The 13,033-nt window shown below is 37.6% G+C and overlaps 1 protein-coding gene across 1 annotated transcript in view; it reads right to left on the bottom strand.

The window, feature by feature from the left end:
- DOCK3 (dedicator of cytokinesis 3) overlaps positions 1–13,033 on the bottom strand; it is a 599,641-nt gene that overhangs the window by 250,348 nt on the left and 336,260 nt on the right. The window contains exon 6 of the mRNA XM_069473668.1: positions 3,269–3,417. Coding sequence (XP_069329769.1) covers positions 3,269–3,417 — 149 coding nt within the window. The remainder of the gene's footprint in view (positions 1–3,268; positions 3,418–13,033) is intronic.

The following is a 13,033-nucleotide window of genomic DNA, read 5'->3' as shown; positions in this document are numbered from 1 at the left end:
TGCATACCATGGAGTATTACTCAGCTATAAGAAATAACGGTGATATACAATCCCTTTTGTTCTCCTGGAGAAAGCTGGAACCCATTCTATTAAGTGAAGTATCCCAAGAATGGAAAAATAAGCACCACATGTACTCACCAGCAAATTGGTTTCCCTGATCATCACCTAAGTGCACATTTGGGAATAACACCAATTGGGTATCGCGTTGAGGTGGGGGGTGGGGGGAGGGGATGGGGTATAACTACATGATGAGTGCAATGCGCACTGTCTGGGGAATGGACACGCTTAAAGCTCTGACTCAGGGGGATGGGTGGGACATGGGCAATATATATAACCTGAACTTTTGTACCCCCATAATAAGCTGAAATAAATAATATAAAAAAATAAAACTCCTAAATGCCGGAATGTGCATGGTTTTAAAATAAGGTTCCAGTTTATACTCCTATTTCCCAGTTTTCCCCCAGTTGGTTTTTGTATTTGTTTATCTGAAGGGGAAACACCTGGCCAAGATTTCTGCTCATTGATTGGGGTGAATTATTCCTTATACACACTTTTAAGCCAAGCCCCTTTTTAAAGCTCCAAGGCCTGTTCTTCAAAGTAAAGTAACACAAGAATGGAAAAAGTGCTCAACATCCCTAATCATTAGGGAAATGCAAATACAAACCACAATGAGAAATCACCTAATTCCAGTGAGAATGGCTTTTATCAAAAAGTCCCAAAGAGCATTGTGGTGCGGGTGGGGGGGGGGGGAGGGAGGGCATGTCTCAAATCATGGTTGGGTGTGGCAAAGTCATAACATGTAACCAAAATGTTTTTACTCCCATAATTTCCTGAAATAAAAATAAAATAAAATAAAATGTCCCAAACGAACAAATGCTGGCGAGGATGTGGAGAGAGAGGAACGCTCTTACACTACTGGTGGGACTGCAAATCAGTACAACCTCTGTGGAAAATAATTTGGAGATACCTCAAAGAGCTAAAAATAGAAATATCATTTGATCCAGCAAGAGCACTATTAGGCATCTACCCAAAAGAACAAGACATTCTATAATAAAGACATCTGCACTTGAATGTTTATGGCAGCACAATTCACTATTGTAAGGATATGGAAATAACCCAAGTGCCCTTCAATCCATGAGTGGATTAATAAAATATGGCATATGTATATGATGGAATACTACTCAATTACAAAAAACAATGGTGATCTAGCACCTTTTATATTATCCTGGATAGAGCTTAAGCCCATCCTCCAAAGTGAGGTATCACAAGGATGGAATAATAAACACCACATGTGCTTGCCATCAAATTGGCACTAACTGATCAACACTAAGGTGCTCACATAGTGGTAATATTCATTGGGGGCTGGTGGGGGGCTGGGGGGGTGAACTCACAACTAATGGATGCATTTTATGGGGGAAGGGCACAACTCTAATCCTGGTTTGGGTGAGGCAAAGGTATAACATGTAACCAAAATGTTTGTGCCCCCATAATATCCTGAAATAAAAAGAAAAAAGAAAAAGAAAAGCACCACACGTACTCACCACTAAATTGGTACTAATTGATCAACACTTAAGTGCACATATGGAAGTAACATTCACTGGGGATAGGGCAGGTGGGAGCAGGGAGAAGAGAATAGGTAAATTCACACCTAATGGTGCAGTACGCACTGTCTGGGGAATGGTCACCCTTGTAGCTCTGACTCGGGCAATGCAAAGGCAATATATGTAACCAAAGTGTACCCCTGTAATATTCTGAAATTAAAAAATAAATTTAAAAAAAAGCCAAAAAATATTTAAGGTAGAAAAAAATAACCCAGTGCATATCATATTAATTGTTATTCCTAGTTTTTAGAAATATATATTCATGGTTGATTATATGCCACTCTGCTATCCTTTGTGAATATTTTTGTTAATTTTATTATGCTTATTAATAAAATTATGTAATTTAAGAGAATGTCATTGTTTCAGGAGATGTATGCTGAAATAATTTGGGTGTAAAGTGGCATTGTATTTGCAACTTGTTTTCAGATAGTTCAGCAGAAAATAAGTACATACACATGCACACATAAATGACAAAAATATGGCAAAATTAATTGACTATAACTGCCCTTTTACCTAAAAATATTTTGAGGTACTATTGAACAATTTATAATTTTCAGCTACTTTCAATAATTTTTTCTCCACTGTTTCATAAAAATTTGGGAAAAAAATGTGAACTGCAGAAGAAAGTAGACTTGACATTAGCTGTGAAGGATGGGGCAGGATTAAGCTAAATAGAAAGGAACAGGAAGAGTGTTCCAGCTTGGAAAACAAACAAAAAAACCCCAAAATAAATAAATAAAGCTCCAAGGCCTATTCCTACCCTCCATGATTCCAGGAGGTACAGGGCAAACTGGCTCCCTCATTAACTAAGGTTTCCTCCACATACTGTTTTCCTCCACATATACTGGGCTGCTTCTGTCATTAATCTTCCATCTACTTTCTATCTCCCAGGATTGGGTTCATAAATCTCATTTATGAATCCCCTCCCATTCTTTTTGTTTTCTATCAGTTCAAAGTTGTCCTAAAAGGATAAGGAGCTAAAGACACATATTTAAATATACATAAAGTATATGCATATCTTAAGTAGGAGGCAACCTGGTTAATTCAAAGTTCAATGGACCCAATTGTAAGAGAATGAGAAGAAAGCACCTGAAAATTATATCAATTATTAATTTTAGGAAGAAATAAATCTGAATACTATCTATCCTAACTTCCCATGCCAGAGTCTTAGAATTTTACTTGTATGGCAACAGCAAATCATCATACCTACTGTATAAATGCAGAACTATTACTGAATGACAAGGTCGTTAAGAATATTCTGAAGTACAAATGGAGACAGTCTCATTTGTAGATTATGCTTATTCAGATTCACTGTAGGGCTATAAAATGCAAAAGACACCAAATTCGCATTTTTAAAAAGCACTGATTAGGAGGAGGTCTAGAATCAAGAAACTGAGCTGGAAGAAGCCCCAGAGGATTCTTTAATTACAACTCTTTAATTCTTATTTTCCAGAAATGAAAATGGAGGGTGAGTGAGTTTCAGTGACTAGAACAAGTATCCTTTGTTAACTAAAAGAAACAACTGCTCTAGCAAAAATGATAAAAGCTTAGTGGAGAATATACCATTGTCTTTCAATAATTAAAGAGAAACTTTGTATAGGTGCATACTCTATAAGGACTGAATTATCATAAATGAAACTGAGAGATTCCTAAATATTCATACTTACTCATTACCCCAGTCCAGGCGCACGGTGATGTGCCGCTTAACCTCCCGCACCTGGTCCTGAGTCAGATGACCAGATAGTAGCTGCCTTCGCAGGTCAATTAGTTCATTCATCACATGGCGTAGTTTGTAGAAAAGATCTACTTTGTGTTTCTGAAAGGGCATTTTTGGTGTTGGGTGAAATACAAAAGGAATATGGAAAGGGAATGAAAAGAAAAAGAGAAAGAGTTAAACTGTGAAAAGTGCTCATTTCTCTGAATCACTAAGGCAATTTGTAAAAAGGAGCTTACTTAAAAATCTTAAAGTCTTTAGTTCCTATTGTCTAAAAATTGCTACATAGTGACATCTAACAAAGTAACAACTGATTTGGATCATGCAAAAGCGCCATTTATCTCTCTTCCATCCTGGACTATTCATTTTCTAGTAAATCAAAGTTACTAAACTTAATCAGAACAAGAGTTATATAGGAGCCCACAGCTGTTTCCTCTGACAGAAGCTGCAGTGCACATAACAGCAAAGATTTCAACCATCCAGCAACATCTCTGGTTTCTCCAGGAGGGATACTCAAGTTGAGAGAGGAAGAAGGAGAATCATCTGGCCTATATTGAAACAACTGAAGTTTCAATACGAAGCCACAGTCTGTGATGAGAATTTCACTCCTGGTTTCTAGGCCTCATCTAACTTCCTAATTAGCTTTTTTAAAAAGTTTATGTCCACAGTGTCATAGATTTCTAGTCTTTTCAGTTTAATAAAAAAAGTGTTATCTTTTTTTTTCTTTTTTTTTTTCAATTTAATTTTACAGAATCAAAGAGTCTAACAGTATATCTTGTTAGATACAGTATGTCCTCATAATGTATACATTATTTCTTGTACAATGATATGAAATAATATGGGAAATATTCATGATAAATTATTAAGTGAACAGTGCAAGTTAAAAACAATAGTTTCATATTTTTTTTCCCCACCCCCCCTTTCCCGAGTCAGCACCTTCAAGTGTAACCACTCCCCAAACGGTGCGCAATGCATTCATTGTGTAGGCATACCCCCCATCCCCTCCCCCACCCCCCACCTCAGTTTGATGTCCAATTGGTGTCATTCCCAGATTTGTATTTAGGTGATGATCAGGGAAACCAATTTTCTGGTGAGTACATGTGATGCTTGTTTTTCCATTCTTGGGATACTTCACTTAATAGAATGGGTTCCAACTCTCTCCAGGAGAACCATAGAGATGTCGTATCTTCATCATTCCTTATAGCTGAGTAATATTCCATGGTATACATATACCACAGTTTACTAATCCAATCATGTATTGATGGGCATTTGGGTTGTTTCCACATCTTTGCTATTGTGAATTGTGCTGCTATAAACATTCGGGTACATGTGTCTTTGTTACAGAATGACCTTTTTTCCTTTGGGTATATGCCCAGTAATGGGATTGCTGGGTCAAATGGCAGGTCTACTTGAATCTGTTTAAGATACCTCCATAATGCTTTCCACAGGGGTTGCACTAGTTTGCAGTCCCACCAGCAGTGTATGAGTGTTCCTGTCTCTCCACACCCACGCCAACATGTGTTAAGTTTTGGGGTTTTTTGATAAAGGCCATTCTCACTGGGGTTAAGTGATATCTCATTGTGGTTTTGATTTGCATTTCCCTGATGATTAGAGATGTTGAACACTTTTTCATATGTTTGTTAGCCATTTTTATATCTTCTTTTGAAAAATTTCTATTCATGTCCTTTGCCCACTTTTTGATAGGGTTGCTTGATTTTTTTCTTGCTGATTTTCCTGAGTTCTAAATAGATTCTTGTTATCAGTCCTTTATCTGATGTGTAGTATGCAAAAATTTTTTCCCATTCTGTAGGTGGTCTGTTTATTCTCTGGACTGTTTCTTTGGCTGTGCAGAAGCTTTTGGTGCTGGGAGAATTGGTTAGCCACTTGTAGAAGACTGAAACAGGACCCACAGCTTTCACCTCTCACAAAAATCAAATCACGGTGGATAACAGACTTAAACCTTAGGCGTGATACAATCAGAATTCTAGAAGAAAATGTAGGAAAGACTCTTACAGACATTGGCCTAGGCAAAGAATTTATGAAGAAGACCCCCAAGGCAATCACAGCAGCAACAAAAATAAATGAATGGGACATGATTAAATTGAAAAGTGTTATCTTTTTAAGAGTTAAGTGGAAATATCTTAGTGAACTTAACTATGGACATTACAGTGGTTTTTACCTTACAAGAAAAAAAGTGCCCGGAGAGTAGATGCTTCAGAAATGAGATGTACTTAAAATACATAAATTTAAGAACTCAAGTCCTATTTGCTCACAAGTGAAATCTTGATTTTAGAATCTTTAGTTTTCTGTTTCTGTTATAGAGGAGTATATGTAATTTTGTATGATAATTAAATTTTTTGGAATGTAACCTATTTATAAATAATGCTTTTAAAGACAGAGCAACATGCACAAGAGGCAAATACCTACATGGAATTTACCGCCCCCCCAAAAAAAATTCTGTCAAAATAAGCTTGAGTCAGGTGATGTAAATAAAATTATATAGCAAATTATAAAACAGTAGAGTCAGCTAGTGTTTTTAGGTGGCAGTGATCTTAGGATTAAAATGTTCAGAACATGATACTACTTAAATCACCAAATGGAACATGAAATTTTAAAGGTCCATCTTAGAGAAATTATTTTTAAGACCTGAGGAATCATGCATTCTAATTACATAACTTCTTATCCTTTCTTCAGATGATGAACAGATAAAGAAAAGTTAAGCACCTTGATAGTACACAATGTTGGCAAAACGGCAGAACTCACAACTTCCTGCCAGCTCAAAAAGCAGCAAGGCCTAACCAAACTGCATCATCTGGAAAATGGGAATCTTGAAGATAAGCAACATAAGCAATGTGGTATTTGCTTCCAACACATGCATTTCTTATTGATAAAACAAAGCCACCTAAGTCCAAAAAAGAAAGCTGAATTATTTTCCTATCAAAGCATACACAATAGTCCATTGCATGCATGTATACACAAGCATTCACTCATTCACCCAATTAACAAATGCTTATGAAGCACCTGCTAAGTTCTAAAACTTTGTTGTGATCAGAAGTCACTGCTGCAAATTATGGTGTGTGTGTGTGTGTGTGTGTGTGTGTGTATAGATATTAATAGATATGTGTGCCTGTGTGCATAAAAAAAAAAAAACCCCAAAGTCTGCTTTCATGGCACTTTTGTTCTAGAGAGCAGAAAAAGACAATAGGCAAATAAATAATTAGCAGTAGTGACAAGTTCTAACAAGAAAAATTAAAGCAGAGCAGGAACAGTGAGTGGCCAAGGGTGGGCTGGCTGAGGTGTGGGGAAAGGTACTTTAGATAGTGGTCAAGGAAAGACTTCTTAGGGAGCTGAATTTTGAGTATAGATTTGAATGAAGTAAGGTGGCAGCATTTAAATAAAACTGGGGAGGTTTTCCAGCCATAAGAAACAAGTGCAAAGGCCTTGATATAGAAGTGAACTTGGCACGTTCAGGAAGAATAGGGCGGTCAGTGTGCCTAGAGCAAAGTGAACAAGGGGCAGATTGGTGATGATGCAAACAGAGAGGCAGCAGGGAACAGATTAAACAGGGACCTTTGTAAACCATGCTAAGGGCTTTGGCTTTTACTCTGAGAAAGATGGGAAGTCAGTGGAGATTTGGAGAAGAGTGATGTGAAATGACTTTAAGTCTTGACAGCATCACTCTGAGTGCTCTGTTGACGATAAACCATAAAAAGTCAAAGAAGAAATGCAAGATTTCCAAGCACAATTCTATGTAGTGCAACAATTGACAGGATGACAGTTGCTTGGATAAAGGTAAGAATACTGATATTGGAAAGTGTTTGGAGTTTTGACACGTTGTGTAGGTAGAGGTGCTAGGATCTGCTGATAGATTGACTGTGGGATATGAATGGAATAAAGGATTACTCATTTTTTTCTGGCCTGGGAAGCACATCTGGACGAAGGAAACTAAGTTCAATTTTGGACATGTTAAGGCTGACATCAAGTTCCAACATTTACAGGTCAAGAAAGTGAAGAGTATCTACCAGAGGAAACTAAGGAGGAGTAGGCAATAAGGTAAGAGGAAAAGCAGGAGGATATGGTGTCACAAAAGCCAAATGAAAATGGATTTTAACAAGGACTTTGTCAAATGTACCAAGAAGTTAAATAAATTTGGACTAAGAATTGGCCAGGAGATTGGGCATTGGGGTGCCCATCACTGACCCGTACAGGAGCAGTTTTGATAAAAGGGTTAGAGTGAGTTCAAGAGAGAACATGAGAGGAGGAAGTGGAGAAAGAGTACAGACGATTCTTTTGAAGAATTTGCAGTAAACAGAAGCAGAGAAATGGGGTAGCAGAATAGGGTTGTGTGGTCAAGGGAGGGTTTTTTTTTTTTTTTTTTTTTTTTTGAGACAGAGTCTCACTCTGTTGCCCAGGCTAGAGTGAGTGCCGTGGCGTCAGCCTAGCTCACAGCAACCTCAACCTCCTGAGCTCAAGCGATCCTCCTGTCTCAGCCTCCCGAGTAGCTGGGACTACAGGCATGCGCCACCATGCCCGGCTAATTTTTTCTATATATATTTTTAGCTGTCCATATAATTTCTTTCTATTTTTAGTAGAGGTGGGGTCTCGCTCTTGCTCAGGCTGGTCTCGAACTCCTGAGCTCAAACGATCCGCCCACCTCGGCCTCCCAGAGTGCTAGGATTACAGGCGTGAGCCACCGCGCCCGGCCGGTTTTGTTTTTTCTTTGTTTGTTTTTTTTTTTTGTTTGTTTTTTAATGGGACAAAATTTCAGGCTATTTATTTGTATGCTGAAAGGAATGATCTAGTACAGAGGGAAAATGTGATGATGTAGGGGTTAAATCCTTGAATATCCATAACAAGATGGGTCCCAGGACAAAAGGAGAGGGTTGGATTTAGATAAGAGGCTGGATACTTTATATATTGTCACAAAAAGGGAAGGCATAGAACAAGAGTAATGACAAAGATAGCTGGGAGATTTGGTGATAGGAAAGCTAAGTTTTTCCTCTTATTGTTTTATTTTCAGAGAAATAAAAAGATCATCAGCGGAGAGTGAGGAGAGTGAAAGGAGATGTTTGAGGTTTGAGAATAGAAGAAACAATGTAAAACAGTTTCTTAGGGAGTGGTAACTAGAATTGATAGAGGAAAGGTACTAATAGTTCAATTGCTAGGTAGTTTTAAGATTTGTGATCACTAATTAAAAGTGAGGTGGGTTTTTCTCATCAATATAGTGAAGTATACTGATATTGAAGCATAATATACATATATGTATGTGCTATGGTCCAAATGTTTGTGTCCCCCCAAAATTCATATGTTGAAATCCTAACCCTAAGGCATGGTATTAGGAAGTGAGGCTTTCTGGGAAATGATTAGGTCGTGAGGGCAGAGCCATCATGAATGGGATTAGTGCCCATATAAAATAGGCCCAAAGGAGTTCATTCATCCCTTCCACCACAGAAGGCCAATTGAGAAAGTGCCAACTATGAGGAAGTGGATCCTTACAAAACACTGAATCTGCCAGCTTCGTGATTTTAAACTTCTTAGCCTCTAGGTAGGACTGTGAGAAATAAATTTCTGTGGTTTATAAACTGCACAATTTATGAAATTTTGTTATAGCATTCCCAAGGAACTAAGACAGTATGTATACACTATGTGTATATTTATGCATATGCATGTACATATACATACACATACTATATATATACACACACACAATATGTCATATAAACATGCATACACACATACAATATCTATGCAAGAATACATTAATGTATTTTAGGGCATTATACACAGTTATTTACTTTTTAAATCAGGAGTTTCACAGACAATATTTTCCAAAGGTAATGATATCTCCCATGCCAAGTACTCTTTTGTAATAATGTGACTTTGACACTCCTCCAGCATAAGGTAGAGTCTGTGTATCCATACCCTTGAATCTGGGCAGGCTCTGAGACTCCTCTGGCCAATAGAACATGACAGCAGTGAACTAGGCCAGTTATTAGTTACTAACTATTCTGGATGTTTCTGCTTCTTGCATTTTGGAATGCATGTCTTGGGAGGTTCCCTATCAGAATCCAGCTGCCATGCTGTCAAAAGCCCAAGCTACATAATGAGGCCACAAGTAGGCACTCTAGTAAGCAGTCCCAACTGTGTGAGTTAACAATCTTGGATGCCTGGCCCAGTCAAGTTTTCAGAGGACGATAGCCCCTGCCAATATCAGAATGCAGCACAATGAGAAACCCTTAGTGAAAACTGCCCAAATGAGCTCATTCTGTCCAGAAAAGAAAGAAAGATAATAGTTGTTTTAAGCCACTAAACTGTGGATGGCTTTTAATGTAGGTAATTGAAACAATTATACAATATTATTTCAATAGAAAAATCAGTTATTGTTTCTAAATACAAAAAGATGGAAATATCCTACAGCTATTGTATAAAGATGCACTAAGAACGAAATGGATCATATAATCAGAAAGTAGCACTGTTACTGCAATGAATGTGATTACAATTTCTTTTTCTAAGCCAATCTAATGACCTCTTTGATCAGAGGCCCTACCATTGGAGGCTCCACCAACATCGCTCTGATACCATGCTGTACGCTTGGGTTTATTAGCAGAAACGAGCATAAACCACTCAAGGTGAGCAATCAGGGAAACTAGCACAAGAGCACACAATTCACCTAGAATCGTTTTATGCCACAAGATAGATGAATACCTCACTCAGGATAAACAATCCTTTTCTACTTAGAGACCTGCTCTTCAGTGGATTGAAATAATGGTATTATTAGGTGGGGATTACAAATTTTGTTTTCTGGCACAACCATCCCTAGTTTCTGTCACTGCTAAAATAAAAGCAGGAAAATTCCACATGGAAAAAGAGGAACCGGAGGAGAGGAGGAAGAAAAATCTATAGCTCATCTCAGCAACACCTCCAGCCTCTCCAAAAATTCTACCAACTAATATTTGTCAAGATCAGTCACAGAGTGTTTGGAAGGCATACTGAAGAGTCAGCAGAAACCATAAATTTAGAATGATTAAACTACTTTGCAACCCCATGCCAAGCAGAATTTGCCTCATCATTGTGAAACATGGAATTCTGCAGAAAAAATACAGTGAGTTTTAATGCTCCTGTTTTAAAAATAGTTTTTACTTAACTATTTTTAACCCAATGTGGAAAGGAAGGTTGTGCCACAAATAATGCCTCTGAGTCAAAAAAAAAAAAATGAGCAAAGTTATAGGGTATTCATAGCAAAGTATGTTACACCTTTATTTTAAAACTACATATGCCTAAAGACTTATATAAGTTAATATAGGATTATAGAAGTCTAACTGAAAGAAAATTACATTAGAAATACAATTCCCCTCAAAGAAAATAAACATCTTGCCATGAGTACCAAAAACTTTACATGAAAATCAATTTAATGAAAGATAAGCATTGCACTAAATTTCAAGTTGTTACAGCAAGATTACCAGATTTTCCCCATTTTACCTCTTCTTTTTGAACATTCCTTCATTTATACATAAGTAGATGGTTTATTTCCTCACTTTATTTCTTTTTAAACAAGGTAACCATTAAGACTTTGAGTTTGTTTATTCAAAACTGTCCAGTATTTTTTTCCATTACTACTAATAATCAAGTCTCTTATCATGAAGTAACCTCTAATCCTATTCTAAATGCTTTGTTATATTCCAAAATTCATCCCAATATAATGTAAAAATTTCTAAACTTCACTACTTGCAACCCTCATGACCTGTATGCTAAAAATATCTTTAAACCCAAGAATTTAAACTTACATTTTAGGTTGTTGAAAAACATAGTTGGCAACTGAGTACAAAAGACAGAAATTTCTGTGAAATGAAAAAATACATAAACCAAAGCTATTTTGTGCTGATTTTCAAGCACATATTTGCAACAAATAAAAATACAAACAAGCAATGTGGACATTTTCTGTTTACTAATATGGGAATGTGTCTATACAATTTATTTCCTTGGCATACATATCTACTCCTTCCTCCACCTTTCAGGGGCCAGGATGCAAACCTCACTTCACCCCCAATCCAAACACATCCTCCCTTAGACTTGACAGCCCAAATATCTCAGTCTTATAGATTGAATCTTCTCTTACAACACAAATATTTACAGGAGAGCTAAGACTTTCGAAAGTCTATCTTAGTTTAAGTAAGCTAATCATATTCTATTCCCTAGAGCAGATCTTGATAAGAGATTAAAGTCAAAGGTAGGAAAATATTAGTGATATGAAAAATGGAGGCTGTAGTTGTTCAAGTCAAGGGTACCCAGTCACAATTCTGGTTGCTGTGGCTTTTTTTTTTTTTTTTTTTTTTTTTGAGACAGGGTCTTGCTATATTGCCCAGGCTAGCCTTGAACTGCTGAACTTAAGGGATCCTCCTGCCTCGGCATCCCAAGTAGCTGTAACTGGGACTACAGGCATGGACTAGAGGAGCCACCCTACCTGGCTTACCCATTCACAACTCTGAAAAGGGTAGACTTACCTAACAAGAGGCAGTGAACAGCTGAGGCATTCTCAGGCTCACAGTCAGCCTTTCTACACAAGACAAAACATGCCTCTACTTAAAGGCAGTCCTTAATTTGTAGGCTTCTCTTCTTAGATAGGAAGACCAATAAGACATCAGCCCCAATCTTTCCCGTGTACAATTACCTCCTCCCCTAAATGTTAAAGATGAAAGCTGGAAAGTAGATGACTTGTCAGAGAATATAAAACCAAAAACTAAGCCATGGAATGGGGGGAAAATAAGTGGGAAGGGTGGGAAGAAATCAAAAAGAAGTAAGCCCATTACCTCTGTAGAAAGGCTCTGGAATTAGAGGTATCAGGAACCTCTGAAAATGTGTATGCAGGTGTGGTGGGTCTGAAGGGTGTCCATGGGGAACAGAAACAGAAGAATTAGTTAAATGTCTCTAAAAAGGCTGTAAGATCTTCAGATTACCATCCTCATCCCATCCTTCCAGATGATTAGCTTTCTCTACCTGATAGCTACTCTCTCCAGAGGTTAAAACAGAGTCTATACATTGGGGTGTACCAGAGCTGAGGATAGGGGTATCATGTTAGGAACCAAAAACTTAGTCAAAGAGTATGTAGTAAATAGTATTACAGTACCATCTCCAGTGCCCTTTCCACACTGAGCTCCCAAAATATTAACAGCCAAGCCTATACCTTCCTATGAAGGAGAATGGACGATTCCTCATTAGGAAAACTCGGCCCAGGGGAAAGATCCAGAAATACTAACAGCTGCTCTACTTCTTTCATGAAAAGCCAGGCCCTCTTCGGATCACCCTACAGTAATGTCCACCAATTAATAAATACTGGCCCTACTTATAAAGCTTTCTATTAACATTTTAATGCTTTATTCTTAAATATGAATGGATAAAGAACACCATATAATAAGGAAAGCTTGCAATGTGAATGAAAGAGAACAAAGCAACCAGAAAAAATGCAAACTGGAGGAAAAAGATACAATACCAGGAGTAAAAGAACATTTCAAAGAAATAATAGGGGTATAATAAAGGGGGAAACCCTCAAGAAACCCAAAAGGGCACTGGAAGTTAAAAACAGGATAGCTGTAATTTAAAACAAAGAATAGCAAACTGACGGAACACAAAGCTGAGAAATCCTGCCGGAAAATAGAACAAAAAGGCAATGCAGGCCAGGCACAGTAGCTCACGCCTGTAATCCCAGCACTCTGGGAAGCCA

The sequence above is a fragment of the Eulemur rufifrons genome, chromosome 7, assembly GCF_041146395.1.
Source record: "Eulemur rufifrons isolate Redbay chromosome 7, OSU_ERuf_1, whole genome shotgun sequence".
Lineage (NCBI taxonomy): Eukaryota > Metazoa > Chordata > Mammalia > Primates > Lemuridae > Eulemur > Eulemur rufifrons.
Note: the sequence above shows the minus strand (reverse complement) of the source record. Positions and strands in the feature narration are given on the sequence as shown.